General features: G+C 43.9%; 1 protein-coding gene across 2 annotated transcripts in view; it reads right to left on the bottom strand.

Moving 5' to 3' along the window:
- LOC146796836 (metalloproteinase inhibitor 1-like) overlaps positions 1–15,132 on the bottom strand; it is a 49,880-nt gene that overhangs the window by 21,781 nt on the left and 12,967 nt on the right. For both annotated transcript variants that reach the window (XM_085629578.1, XM_085629579.1), the window contains exon 3: positions 9,347–9,435. In XM_085629578.1, the coding sequence (XP_085485704.1) occupies positions 9,347–9,435 (89 nt within the window). The remainder of the gene's footprint in view (positions 1–9,346; positions 9,436–15,132) is intronic.

Genomic DNA, 15,132 nt, shown 5'->3' with positions numbered 1-15,132 from the left:
TGGCAATACCCTCGGGCAGCGGTGGGTACAGTACATCTAGTTAAAAGTTTAATCTACTGTTTTTTAACCTTTATAGTAAGAGAGATTGCTAGCTCTCCTGATTGGAGCATTTAGATTATTGTGATGTCTTGTGTATTTTTCCTAATCCTGATTTCACCTAGATTATGGATGATGGATAATGCCAAGATTGTTATTTTAGTATTCCCAAGTGCCCCTCTCTGTGCTGAGTGCAGCGAGAGGTCATAATCTCAGAGTGTCCAGTCAGGGGCGGTATGATCGAATGTAGGACATGCTTCACAAACATTAAGGAGCTTCTGCTTCAACAGTTTCAACTTAGACTGTCTAGGCTATGGGTTCTAAAAAACTCTGCAGTAACTTTTCCAAGGATCTCATGATAGAAAAGAGTAACTTTTGGAAGTTATAAAAACATGATAAAGAGAAAGTACGCGCCCTCCCGAGGACTGTCCCCCGTTGGTCCACAAAAGGCGGAGCCAGGCCGGAGTTTCAGGCTATTCATATGAGATACATGTACAATGAATCCCAAAACAGAATGATTCACATAGAGGAAATCCTAGGAAATTGCCATCCCTAGGCCTCTTGTTAGCCAACATCAGACACCCCTAACTGTAAGAGTATTAAAGTATGCTTTAGTGCCTGCTACTGTACAAAGCATATGCCAGCACAAATAAATGCAGCAATGTTGCATATCATGCTTCAATTGCAGCATAGCCTGACTGCATAGGGTGTGGAGCTCTAAGGTGGGCTGTAAAGGACAGCTTTTTGCACATTTCAGTGTACTCTTCTGTTAAGAGCTAGGAGATTGTTTAGCAATAAGATGTAAATGAAAAATAATGACGTGCTTATTAAAATACTAGGGGGCCGATTTATGAGGTTTTGCCGTAGGGAAGCGCAGCAGGCCTTCCTGCTGCGCTTCCCTACGGCAAAAGAAAAGGGCAGGGATATGCCGTATCTATAAAATGCGGCGCATTCCTGTCCTTTTCCCCTGCGCCAACGCAGGCACCTCTGCACCATGGTGCAAGGGTGCCTGCGTTGCGGAGATGAATATTTTTGTACAGGAAGGGAAACCTTTCTGTACAAAAATAATCACAAGAGGTTTTTCCTCTTTGTATGGGTGCTGCAGAATGCAGCACACATAGAAAAAGGAAAAACAAGGAGAAATAAAGATATTTCTCCCCGTTGCGCCTCCCTTACGCCTCCCCTGGGGAGGCGGAAGCTTTTGGCGCTGCCTCAGATTTACGATTTCTCGTAAATCTGGGGCAGTGTCAAAAGGCCATGGATGTTGCTGGGAACGCCCCCAGCAGCACCCATTGCACGCCTCTTTAACGCAGAACACTGCATTAAAGGGACTGATATTTATGAGGCAGCATTAAGCCAAAAAAAGTGGCTCAGTGCTGCCTGATAAATATCACGCAGGCTTCTGCGCCACGGAACGTCACAAAAAGTGACGTTCCGATGGCGCAACGGGCCTCATAAATCTACCCCTAGGTCTCGTAAAGAAAAAGGTAAATGTGGAAAATAACCCAATACTTGGTGGATAGTGAGTGCATGACAAAAATGCTTATACTGCGTCAAAAACTGTAAAAATTCTCCCCAGTGGATTTCTGCAGGTTCTAACCTTTCCTATCTTCACTCTGCTTTAGTGCCCTTTCCTTAAAAGGAGTGCTACCTCTTAGGCACAAGAATACGGATCCATAGTAGCAGGTCATTTTGGCGGAGGATTTGTGCTAATTTCGATCGTTCCCCAATTTTTAAAGATAGCCATTGAGCTTTTTTGGCAGTTTTATATAGCACGAACTCGACCACAAGGTATTAAAGTGCTTTACATGAGCACCAGTTGCATTACAGTCTGACACATACATGTATCATTGTTTTTAGGCAGGGGGAGATTAAGTAATTTGCCCAGAATCACAAGATGTTTGGGCCTCCCGCCAGACTCGAACCTGGTTCCCCTGCTTCATAATCGGCCGCTCTAGCCATTAAGCCACATACGCACATAACAATAAAATACGGGCAGCGGCAGAAAACAATATCCTCTGAAGCTTGTTAAATAAAGGTGTTAATGTGCGTCACTGCATAATAAGCTTTGTCTTTATTATAGCCTTATAGCCCGCCATAGCGGGCTATACCGGCTATTAAAGGCCCGCTGCAGCGTTAAAGGCCTGAGCCGAAGGCGAGGGACCTTAACAAAGCAGAGGGACTTTAAAAGCCGGTATAGCCCTGCTATGAAGGGCTATAAGGCTATTAGAACATTCTGCCACTAGAGGGCAGAATGTTCTAACAAATAAAACAAAGCCTTCAGGGAGCGCGAGGGGATTGAAATCCCCTCAGGCTCCCTGAAGCCTTTGTTCACAGCCAGAGCTGTGAACAAAGACACATTGGCATGTTGGAGCTCCGGGCTTATACCAGTCATTATAAGCCCGGAGCACTCCATTGTTTTCAATGGAGCTACCAACATTCCAATGCTCTAATATAGCCTTTTAGCCCGCCGTAGCGGGCTAAACCGGCTATTAAAGGCCCGCTGCAGCGTTAAAGGCCCGAGCTGAAGGCGAGGGAATTTAACAAAAGCAGCGGGACTTTAATAGCGGTATAGCCCTGCTGCGAAGGGCTATAAGGCTATTAGAACATTCTGCCACTAGAGGGCAGAATGTTCTAATAAATTAAACAAAGGCTTCTAGAAGCTCGAGGAGATTTATATCCCCTCGAGCTTCGAGAGGCTTTTGTAAAACATTGGAATGTTGCTCTACGGGCCTTTACCGGCCTGTAGAAGCATGGAGCACTCCAGGAATACAAATTGTTAAGCGAACTGCCTGCGAAAAAACTGCCTTGTATCGGTCGGGAATGAGCGCGCAGAGACTAGTCATCTCTCTAGGAATATTGGAGGACTCACATCATTTACATGATTGAACCAGCACGATGTAATGTTGATAAAAGAACTTGCCATATCAGCGAGGCCCTGCTTGTTATAGTTAAATGACACCATTATTCAGGCATTGGCGGGCTCCGGCCGTGTCACGGTTCTCTGAAATAACACTGTTTTGAATGGCGCTACTTCCGGGAAGAGTTACAGCGACGTGAATTTCTCACCGACTCTCCGTGGTAGGCCCGGGGCTGGAAGTAATGCAGCTGGCAACTGAAATGCGGCTGAGTCTCAACACTCCGCCACTTGATTCCACTTCAAGCTGACATTCAGACTTAGTTTTTTGCAGACTTCCTCCTTTCACAGAAGTGCCTGGTGCCACGGGTCGGGGTGAATTAGTGGCTACCGGTAGATGCTTTCTGTCAGCAGGGAGGAGGCCAGCGAATGCAAGCTCGGTACGCAAACATTCAAGTCCACGGATTTCTAAAAAAAACATTTAAAGACCTGGCTTTGTCTTTGCAATCTCACGGTGTCCGTTTTTCCTCACAAAGCTGAAGCAACGGAACATGGCTGCCAAGGCATCAGACTGCTTATGTGCGCCAATTTCAGAAGTTCGGTGTACTTCTGAGTGACATTTCAACCACTATCAATGAGTGACTTTCTCGCGAGCAAAATTGAACTGCTGTGACCAGGGCACAAGTCCTAAACAAGCTGGAGTCTAAGATACCAAAAAAACAAGTGGGGGGAGTGCGGCCGAGAGCAGGAACGCACAGCTTTTCCCTTGCGTGAGCGAGCACGCTAATTGCTACCATATGGCGCCGCTCGCTCCCACAAGGGAATCACCAAACTTGCACGCATTGCTATTCAAAGCAATCCAACGCATGCACATTTTTAGGGCAAAAACAGAATCGATTACATGAGACCCATGCGCAGCTTAGGCGAGATCTAAAAAGCACCAAAGCAATCATTTCCGAATGGCGGGCTGGGCAGAAAGCAACTAAAATTTACTCCCTCTAAAGCGTGGTGTGTGGATGTTGTGAGGGCTGGCAGGGAGGGGCTCTGGAAGAGAGAATCGACGTGAGGCTCTTTAAAATTTAAAGTGAAAGTGAAAGTGCTTGTTGTACACCTTTGTGTAATGAAGGGAGCGAGGCCACTTCCCATGCACTCCTGGGGGAGCTCAGGGAAGCAAAAGGGAGGAAGGGGTTAAGGGTGAGTGCATGATGGGAGGGTGACTCAGTGAGGGAAACCAAGATAAACCCTCTGAAAAAAGCACAATGCCTTCCACCGAGGAGGTGGCTTCCCATCCAAGACTGCTAATTTAGGAGCTGGAGAACAGGGTTTGAGCCTAGGTGTGGGCGGTAATTTTTATCTCCTGCCTGGATCTCTTTATTAAAAATAAATAGATAGCATCTCGGGAAAATGCAAGCAGCCATCAGTTGTGCTTGATTTGCTTATCGGAGAAAGAAATACACGTGCAAACTGTGTTAGGAAGCAGCTGCCATAGCTGAGGCTGGCATCATTTAAGTTCGGTGTAAAATAATAAAGGGAATAGTCCTTGGGATTGCTAAAGAAAGCACCCGATTTAGGACACCAGTAAAAGGGCCATTCCTAATGCAAGGCAACAACAGAAAGCAGGGTGGTACTCAGGAGGGACTAACAAGCCTAATAACGAATGGGAAGCCAGCCTTTACCAAGTACAATGACGCAAGCCAATTAAAAATAGGGGTGGAGAGTGGGCGGGGCTTCCAGTACATACCCTAATTTAGCATGACTCGCAGAGTGAGCGGCGCATGCGCGCTTCACTTAGGCTTGACCTAAAAATGACTAAACGCAACCGGTATAAACAATTAATGAACAAGTAAAATGTGCAAAACATGATAAAGTGCAACAAACCATAGATGGTGTGCCAAAATGCGCTGATTAATCACAACTAGATCTGTGGCATTATCAGGAATTGGCTACCTCTTATAAGCCCTTGAACCTGGCACACGGCTAATTAAAGGAAGTACTGTCTTGCATTTACGATGTATATGTTTTCAGACACAATGTTCTGCTAAATGCAGTGCACACACTCAGCAGTTGTAAGATGCTCTGGAACAGTTTCCATCCTCTGATTGGTTTTGTAAGGCATTGAGGCGTGTTACTTGTGAGTCAGAAGTATAGCAAAGCCCAAAAGCACAATAAAGTGCAACACCAACTTCAAGATGGCTTTCCTGTTCCTTTGCAAGCTGGCACTGATTGCAGGATGCTTTTTAGGCATTTGCATGATAAGTTTGCATTTCCCTGACCTACATTTTTAAAGAACTAGTCATGCTTATCAAAAGTAAAGCGTTGGGCTGGATATGTGTGGTATTGATGGCAACATCTACATGAACCTACATACAGCTCCCCCACTAATGATCACAACAAACTCCTATTAATTTAACCTACCACATAGAAACTGGAGCGAATGCATGGTATGGGTTACTTGAGCACACAAGGCGGGGAACAGCCATTACAACGCGGTTTTTACCACGCAGTGCAGTTACATCGCATGCGTTACAACGCATGCGATGTTACAACGCTATGCCATTACAATGCAAGTCTGTACATCGACTTGCGCTAGATGGCGTGCTAACATTACAAATAGTGTAGTTTACTATCCCAACACCTTCCCTACTGTTAAGTGGACTGGAGTTGGAATAGTTAATTACACTTTTTTAATGTTAGCACGCCATCTAGCGCAAGTCGATGTAAAGACTTGCGTTGGAATGGCATAGCGTTGTAACATCGCATGCGTTGTAATGCATGCGATGTAACTGCACGCGTGGTAAAAACCCGCGTTGTACTTGTAATGTCATACATCCACACAAGGGTAATCCCAATAATTATGAACTGACCACTATCCTTGGGTTCTGGTGCAGAGCATTTCAACAACGTCAGGGGTGGTAGGCGCTATATATGCATTTACAATTACAAAACGTTTAAAGCACCTTTCATATATTCTGGACTCCTCTAAAAAAGATAAGAAGAAGAATTATATACCACAAGATTAATGACATTTTCGAACGAAGAATATGTCTTGTTAGATTTTATCAAGAGAATAATCATGCTTTAAAATGATACACTTGTTTCTCGAAGAGATTTAATTCATCTGCTCTAATTGCAGAATTTTTTTCTGCTCATTTCATTATTGAGATCGAAATAGAATTATGTAGATTTTGGCCCTCCGTTGCCAGATAGCTATTTGACAAAAGCTTACCACAGGGTCGGGAGTGGGTAGATGCCACGTGTATTTTTTGTAAGGAGTCTTTCCTATTAAATTTCGGATCGACAGGTCTATTTATTGTATCATTTAAACTCGCCTTGCGGGGGTGAATTATCTCTCACATTGAAGAGAAAAAAGAAAATTAAAATTAACTTTCCCAATTGGCTCTTGTCAGACACTGTGAGCGACGATATTTGTCACTGTCACTCGCACACATGTGTGTGTACATTCACCCAAAAGAAATGCGTTTCAGTGTCAGTGCTGGCGGGCCAATACTTAATTTTTTTATTTTTTTTATTCTTTCCATTTTTTTGCCATAGCTTGAATTATGTTGTCATCCATGTGTGTTTAAACTATGCCTTCATGTTAACATAATTATAAACCAATAACATATTTACTCTAAACCAATAAGAACCATATTTTCCTCTGACATTCATTAAAATGGTAATTTTTTTATTTCTAATTTTATAGGACGCATTTCCCTGCCATGTCTTTTATTCTCTTTGTATTGCTCTGCCATAAGCTTGCAATGCAAAATGTAGGGAAAAAAAAGTAACCATTGAAACTGCTTGCCAAGGCCAGACCAATTGGTTTTGCCAATGCTTGTTAATAGAAATTGTGGTAAAGGTAATTCAGAGGCTCGCTAGTAGCAAGCAACCTGTATTCTACCAGCACGCTTAGGATCTACATTAATTCTCAAACATCCTGTTGCAATTTCTTTCTCGGCTTTATTTTCCTTCTCTTTTAGAAATCCATCTTTCGTGTTTGCATTCTTTCTCCTCTCCACAATTTACATAAATCTCAATCCTCTTCTTTTTAAGGATACTTCGCTTTACTTCATATTCCCTTCCCTCATTACATGTTCTGTCTCGTTTACTCCCTATTCATTTTTCACTTACTCTCAGGAGGGCATATCAGCAACAACCGACGATAATTATCGCTAAGCGCACTTAGCGCTAGGATAATTATCGCCGGCTAGTGTGGATTTTTATCGCTGAGATAGCGTGCTATTAGCAACGCTTATCTCAAAAGCGATAAAAATCCTAGCCCTAACTGCCAAATGTGAGATTATCGCTGGAAACCCAGCGATAATCCCACGAAGTTTGGCGATAGCTTGCTGATAGGGCCTCACATACTTAGCCATGATATCCACCTTCCATAGGATATCATGGCTAAGTCAGTTTCAAAGCAGGCGTAAGGAAAGTAGCGATAACAGAGGTTATCGCTACTTTTCTTGTCGCTATGCTGCTTTGCGTGAGGCTTGATAATAGGTGAAATGTCGCTTAGCGACATTCCTCCCGTTATCATGGGGAGGAACGCCCACTTTGCATCTCATTAGAGATGCAAAGATGGGCGTTAGGAATTCAGGCGCTAAGGCAAGGTTTCACGCGATAGCGTGACCTTGCTGATATAGCGATAAAATTATCGCCACTTTTCGGACGAAAACGGCCGCAAAAGCGGCGATAATTTTATATCGCCGCCTTGTAGATATGCCTCAGGGTTCTTTCAATTCTGTACTTTTCAATGTATACCTTTCTGGTTGGCTATTTTCTTCTTATGCTTTTCTTTTTCTCCCTGCTCTTTTTTGATTTTCTTTCTCTCTGCCTCTTCTCTACTCTTCTTCTTTCGCTTTCCTCTACTTTATCTCATTTCAACTTTGTTCAATTTCTTTCCCTTCTTTTTTCTTTTTCTCCCCTTCCCCTTTTCCCCTTGCTTGCTTCTACTATTTACTTTCTCTCACTATCCCCTTTCTCTTTCATTCTCTTCTCCCTTCCCATTACCCTTTTCCCATTTGTCTCTAAGGCGATCTCTCATGCAGTAACGTCATTTGGTCTTGTCTTTTAACCCAAACATTAAAAGTCAAAAGATGGCGGTCACACCTCAAAAGAAACTCTGTGTTCACTGTATTTAACACCTTCAAGGTGGAAATAATACAAAGCTATCCAGTTATGGCCACATCTAGTGTCTTCGCCAGTGTTTATTTATTAAGCAGCACTCCATTGGAGAACATATGTTTTCCTACATTCTACCCTGCGTTTTCCTCTACCTTAACACCCTACCAGTTCCTCTCCTTTCCGTCCCCCCATCGCAGCTTCTCGGACCACAACCTCACTGCCACCCCTTCCCTCCATACCACTTTTCAAGTGAAATTTGTAATTTTTTTGTTTACATTTTTTATTTTACATAAAGTCTAAGAAACTGCAAAGTGCCACCATACATACCTGTTTTTTTCGTTTTTTCTGTACTGTACTAAAGTTGCCACATTCCATCAACGCATTAAAAATGGCAACCATGCTTCACACTGCATGTGTATGCAATCTTCATGCCCCATGTTTGTGCATGTGTCTACACAGGCATGTGCATCAGTATCCGACTCAGAATGAGTTTTCTTTATGAGAAACCCATTGCAAGATCGCTAGTCTAGAGTGTGCATGCATCTAGCGATTGGCACAAATCACTTCCAAAGTCAATAACTTGGCCTTTTAAAGCCAAGATGTATTGTGTCTGCTAAAGCCTGTTTTATGTGCTGTTAATGACAGAATAAAATGGCCTTCATGCGGTGCTTTACATCCTCCAAAATAAGGGCCTGATATAAATGTTGGGTCTTTTTTACTGTCCATCACCACCAGGCAAACCCTTTATCCCTAAGGAGCTCGTTGTTTGCCGTAGGACAAAGTTCCAACGCTTTTACAGAAACCTCCTTGGCAGATGTTCCTGGGAATGACAGAAACATCTGTCGGTCCGATCAGCATTTCAAAGTTTGGCAGTCAGGTCCTCCGCCAGGGCGATGGAGTAGTTTACTTTGTTGCCATGGCGCAGGACAACCGGATTGCCAAAATTTCAATTGAGCCCTTAGTTTTCCATTCTATGTGTACCCCAGTCAAATACAGGGCTTCCTTCTTCTAACTAAGATATTTAGTCAGATATATTCTTCAAATTCATCTAAGTGGGAGATTAGTGAAGATGTGTGTAATAATATGACTCCTTCTAGAGGACAACATTCTATGACATACCATAGTTCTGCTCAGCAGTATTCTTAACCAGATTACAACAATGTTCAGTTGGAGGTTAACGGTGGTGTTTGGGTTTGTGATCAGCCGTGAGGCTGCTACTGGTCCCCGGCTCAAACAACAGGGAAATGGTCTGCTTTTGTTTTGTTTTCCCTCTACTAATGAAAGCCATACTGTCAAAATAATGTGAAAAAGAAAAAAACATATTACCTTTTCGATTTGAACTTTAAAGCCCTCCACCATATCCGTAGGGCTGGATCCGTTCTTCTGGGAGGGTTCCAAGAATTTAAGTTGGAGTACTGTCAGACAAAAAAAGAGACAATGAGCACCCAATTACCATCCCAAAATCTATTAAGTAAGGAAGTATTACCGTCCCAAGGAAGATTTCTATTACTACCTGAAAGACTAGGGGAAAAACGATGCCAATTTCATCTAGCTTTCTGGCTTTGTTCTGTACTGGCTTTGGGAAGAACTACTAGAACCTGGCCTGATTGTGTGGAAGTGCAAGAGGCAAGAGTCCTCTTTGTCCAGTCTTCCATCTTTCAAACATACACCACGATAAGCATTCTAGAATGTTATCTTGTTTGATGATGTCATCTTGGGGTTTGAGATGTATTGTGACATTGTTCCCTGGATGGCCATCTTTCAAATTCTCTCCCCTTGATCATGTGAAATTTCAAAACATTGGAAGATGGCTGTATACAACATGAATGCTTCTCAAAAATTGGTTTGGTAGGAGATGTGTTTTCAAATATATCCAGGAAGGCTAGATTCTTGCTTGGAAAAGCCTTGTGATCCTGCACAGAAAAAAAGCACAAATGGCCACCAAACCCTGAAAAACAATATCGGAAGGTGTCGGATGTATTAGTGTTTTTATTTGCACACCTTTGGAAGTTTGTTTTTGAAAAACAAATGTTATTGAGGGGCTGAACTGCAGGACAGAGGGCGCCTGGCGAGTTGCATGGTTGCCAGCATTTGGGCCTACCCCCTTTTGACATAGTAAAATATATATTTATTTTGTCATCAGAGAGCACAGTCCCCTGAAAAATGGTTGTTGGATCACCACCGGCAGAGCTGCAAACAAATATATAACAGGAAGAATGAGCATCTTGGCGATATCGACTCTACCCATTGGTGATAGAGGCGGGGAGTGCCAGAAGGGAGTTGAGCATCACATCGTCCCCAATGCCCTGTCCAGATTACCATCAAGTAGGTCGCACTCCTCGTGGTAACTCCCAGCTATTTAAATGTGTCAAATCACCATTGCACTCTACCATTGGTATAGAGCACATTTGCCTTTCCATCAGAGGTGGGATCTGGAATAAGCATAATTTCCCTCAGCTCATAGGAAGGCCTGATAGTTCTCCAAACTCATTCATGGAGGCCATCAAGAGTAGTAAATTGTGGTGTTCACTGTGGAGGCACACTAGAGAATTGTTGACATACAGTGAGATTACATTCCATTGATTCACAATTTACAGACCCCAATCCAGATTCTAGCTCTGTAGCAGGCGTGCTAGGACTCCATTGCCGGAGGAGAAACAAACTGCGAGAGTCAACAACCCTGTATATTCCCCCTTCAATAGGGATATTATCAGAGACCACTTACCCAGTGCTGATCCGTGTCAATGGCTGCGCATAGAAGAGACACATCCAACCCCTGGCCTACCCTTTTTCTGGAAGTACCTGCATCAGGAAAGGCCAGATATGCGTATAAAAGGCCTTAGGTGTGTTTAAGGAGAGCGCCCAGTGGTCTTGGTTCTCAACCTTGGCTCAGTCTATGAATATGAAGAGCATTTATAAGTTAAATGATTTGTGCCCCATGTGAAGCCGTTCTGACCATTTTGCACCAAGACGTATATGATAGGCATGAACCGGTTTGCCAGAAACTTTCCCAATGTCTTGCACTCTAGGTTTAGTAAAGACAGTGGGCGGTAGTATCTGACCTATAGGGGAGTCCCTTTAAGATTTGAGAGGACTACTAGCAAGGCCTCTCTCATACAGGAGGGCAGGCAGGAGACGTCTAAGTGTTGACTGTTCTAGTACTAATAGCAACTAATAGCAACAGCTGTGCTATATGTGAGGCGTATGCCACATGGAATTCAACAAGTACGCTGTCGTTGCCCAGAGTCTTACCTTTGGCCATTTGTTTAAGCAACTGTTTATTTTCCTCTAGGAAGGTTGGTTTCTCGAGAACAAAGCCCTGCATTTTAGGAGCCAGGGCAGTAATACTCTAAAACGTCTTTGTGTCTTCTGGGGCAGAGTTCAGGGCACTATCAAGATTGCATTAATACCCTCTTGGGTGCTGTCTTGATCTCCCTGGTGTGTGTGGATGACTCTGATGGGAATTTAGTTTGTTCCAAGTTGAGTAGCCAAGCCAATAGTCTGCCTGCTCTGTCGCCCTCCCTGTTTTAACATAATATATATTCCATATAGTCGATATGGCTTAGTTTGTGAGGAAGTTCCCTGTAAGACCTTCTACAGTCACTTAACTTGCCCAAATGTGGCCTTGAGGAATGGGCCTCTGACAACCGCCATGAAGGCGTCCCATTCCATTCTGGCGTCTGAGGCAGTGCCCTCATTCTTAGCAAAGTTTTGAGCATTGTGTATCCCCACTACCTCCTGAAAACCTTGATCCTTCAGTGCCTCTGGATTTTGGTGCATTTGGGTGTATGTGAGCATGGTGGGACCCCAAAAGAATGAACGTGTTAGGGGATTTTGACCTGACAGTGTGCATTCCAGATATTCCCCATCCATCACTCTCCACCCTGCCTCCATTTTGCATTAGAATAAATCAATACTGTTATGCAGGTCATGTAAATCTGATTTGAAAAAGAAGGCTCTATTCTCTAGGTGGTGTGTCCGCCACTGCTCAACTTCTTGAGTATGCATGGCCCATTTTTACTGGTTTCTGGAGGCCTATATCGCATAGGTGTCCCATAAAGGGGGAGTCAATCGGTCTAATGCACCTTGAAGAAGTCCCCTACTCATAGGGAGGGTGCTGTGTTGGGGTGTAAAGCACTACCAGCCAGAGCACATAACAGTAAAGGGTAACCAGGGTACTATCCAAATCAGGAAACCATAGCATATTTTTAGTAAGAAGTACACAAATTTAACCTCCCCACCTCTTCTTGTCCGTCACCATTGGGTGTGTTAGCGGCGAGGAGTACTTCCCAGAACGGTGGGGAAGGGGTCTGCTGTGTTACCCCATGATATCATGATATTCCTGCTTAAGTACATATATAAACAAAGGGATCCATCCTTATAAACAAGAAAAGTATGGTTCCTCCAGATATGTGTGTCTCCTACAATGGTGGAAAGCACACAGCTTTGTTAAAATACCCCTCACCCACCAAAAGGATCCTTGGTGGCACGCTTCATCATCGGGGTCTTCCCGTCCTGCTGCGGGGCGTGCTGCAACCTACGACTACGTGGGAGCACTGGTTTTGTAACAATACTATGTGTGTTGTAGGAGTGTGAATGGGAGGGTCAGAAGTATGTGACAGTGGTGTACGATTAAACAATACCTGGCTCTGCGGAAACCCAAAAACTTTTTGATTTTGTTAAAAGTGGGGAATAGGACAGAAGTACTTAGCTTTAATGGGCAGTGCTTCCTGTGTCAACATGTTTTGAAGCCCTCCCCTGGCTTCTCACCAGGACCTAAAGGATATCCCTTCTACACTCTAAATTGTAAGATTAATGTGTGAAAATTCAAAGTAAGTACTAAGTGATGCATATAAAAATCTACATGCACTGTATACCAGACCCTATGGTATTTTGACTGGTATGGCTTTTTTATTAGCCCGTTAAATGCCTCATGAGCCTGAAAAACGAGAGGGAAGGAGCACCTATTGTCAGACAGTTATCAAGGTTACCTCCTCACCTGGCAACTACCTCCTTGCAGTTCTGTGAAGCCATGAGGAGGTAGTTGCCAGGCGAGGAGGTAACCTTGATAACTGTCTGACTATAAACCCCGATGATGAAGCATGCCACCAAGGGTCCTTTTGATGGGTGAGGGGTATTTTAACACAGCTGAGTGCTTTCCACCATCGTAGGAGACACACATATCTGTAAGAATACTACTTTTCCTGTTTATAAGGGTGGATCCCTTTGTTTATATATGTACTGATTAGAGGAGGACGAATCCACCTCTTATGCTCGTTTGAGCACTACCTTTTCACACACCCTTTGTTTCTTTGATTCCTGCTTAAGTGCTCATTGTGTGCTGACCCAGACACAAGATAAACAGTAAACCCTGATAAACAAAGAGCCAACCCCCACCCAGGCTACTAGGGCAACGGGTTTGCAGCTGCCATTTAAAAATTCAAAACATGAGGGAATGCCTCTCCAGTGCAACAGTCAGGGCTGGTGGGTAAACCCCTACGTAGGTAGTCTGTATGGTGCCTGCATCCTCAATTATATGTTCTTTGAGCCTCTCCTGAGATGTATCAAGCCTGATGACATGCTCTCATATCATACGATGGTCTCAGCAGTCATTTGAGTAACATCTGGTCCCTCCTGTAGTTCTGATGTTATGTAAGCCAACAAACTGACCTTTGAGACATCAGTTAGCTCACGAGCCAGCATGAAGTTCCATCTCCGCAACCACCACTGCTCGTTTCATGGCTACATGTTCTCTTGTTGAAAAATGGCCCTCTTTGAATGGCCACCCCAAACATGTTGCCTTCCTTCTCCTCTTTTTTTAAACTCGTTTTTGATGACTTTAGGACTCTGAGCACTTTACCATTGCTAACCAGTGCTAAAGTGCATGTTCTCTCTTCTCTAAACATAGCAACATTGGTTCATCCCAAAATGGTATATTCAATGTGCATATAAGTTCCTACTAAAGTTCACTACATATGCTCAGGGCCTGCAAGTTAAATGCTGCTAGTGGACCTGCAGCACTGATTGTGCCACCCACTTAAGTGGGCCTTAATCATGTCTCAGGCCTGCCACTGCAGAGGTCGTGTGGCAGTTTTAAAGTGCCATCTCAACCTGGCAAGCTCAACCCCTTGCCAGGCCTAAACCTTCATGTTTAATAAATATATGTCACCCATAAGAAAGACCCTGGATAGCCCCAAGAGCAAAGTGCAGCATATTTAAAAAGTAGGACATATACTTTTGAGTTTTACACGTCCTGGTAGTGAAAAATTCCAAAATTCATTTTAAACTTCTGTAATGCCTATCTCTCCCATAGCATAACATTGGAATTACCCTATTATATTTTATACATCACAGACCCATCGCTTTGTCTTCGGAACCGGCGCATCACCATCATTGCATTGAGAACATTGACACATCACCTTGACTGTGACATCAACACCAATGCATTGCCCTGCTGCACCCCACATCTTGTTGGTGCGACTGGGATCAAGGTACATTTGTTCAGCAGCAAAAACAAAAATTGATGGACAGAATGCAGAACAATGTCATACATTCACCCCAGTACAGAGATCTGGGCCTAAATCCATCGTTTTTTTGCTCACCATGCCATTCCAGTTTGAACCCAGCCATATGCAAATCAGTCTTGACCCTGTGCCCCATGGGAACAGTCCAGCCCAAACTGCCAAGCCAGGTCCTCCCTGGACTGGAAACAAGCATCCTAGGACCGGTTTCGGGCTTTCAGCCCTCGTCAGCCAGGATAGCTTGATTCCAGTGGCATGGAGAGCAAGGGACTCACGTCTGAGCATACCCTTCCCACTCGGGGTGACAAATGCAAAAACAAAAATTGATGGACAGAATGCAGAACAATGTCATACATTCACCCCAGTACAGAGATCTGGGCCTAAATCCATCGTTTTTTTGCTCACCATGCCATTCCAGTTTGAACCCAGCCATATGCAAATCAGTCTTGACCCTGTGCCCCATGGGAACAGTCCAGCCCGAACTGCCAAGCCAGGTCCTCCCTGGACTGGAAACAAGCATCCTAGGACCGGTTTCGGGCTTTCAGCCCTCGTCAGCCAGGATAGCTTGATTCCAGTGGCATGGAGAGCAAG

The sequence above is a fragment of the Triturus cristatus genome, chromosome 10 (genome assembly GCF_964204655.1).
Source record: "Triturus cristatus chromosome 10, aTriCri1.1, whole genome shotgun sequence".
Lineage (NCBI taxonomy): Eukaryota > Metazoa > Chordata > Amphibia > Caudata > Salamandridae > Triturus > Triturus cristatus.
Note: the sequence above shows the minus strand (reverse complement) of the source record. Positions and strands in the feature narration are given on the sequence as shown.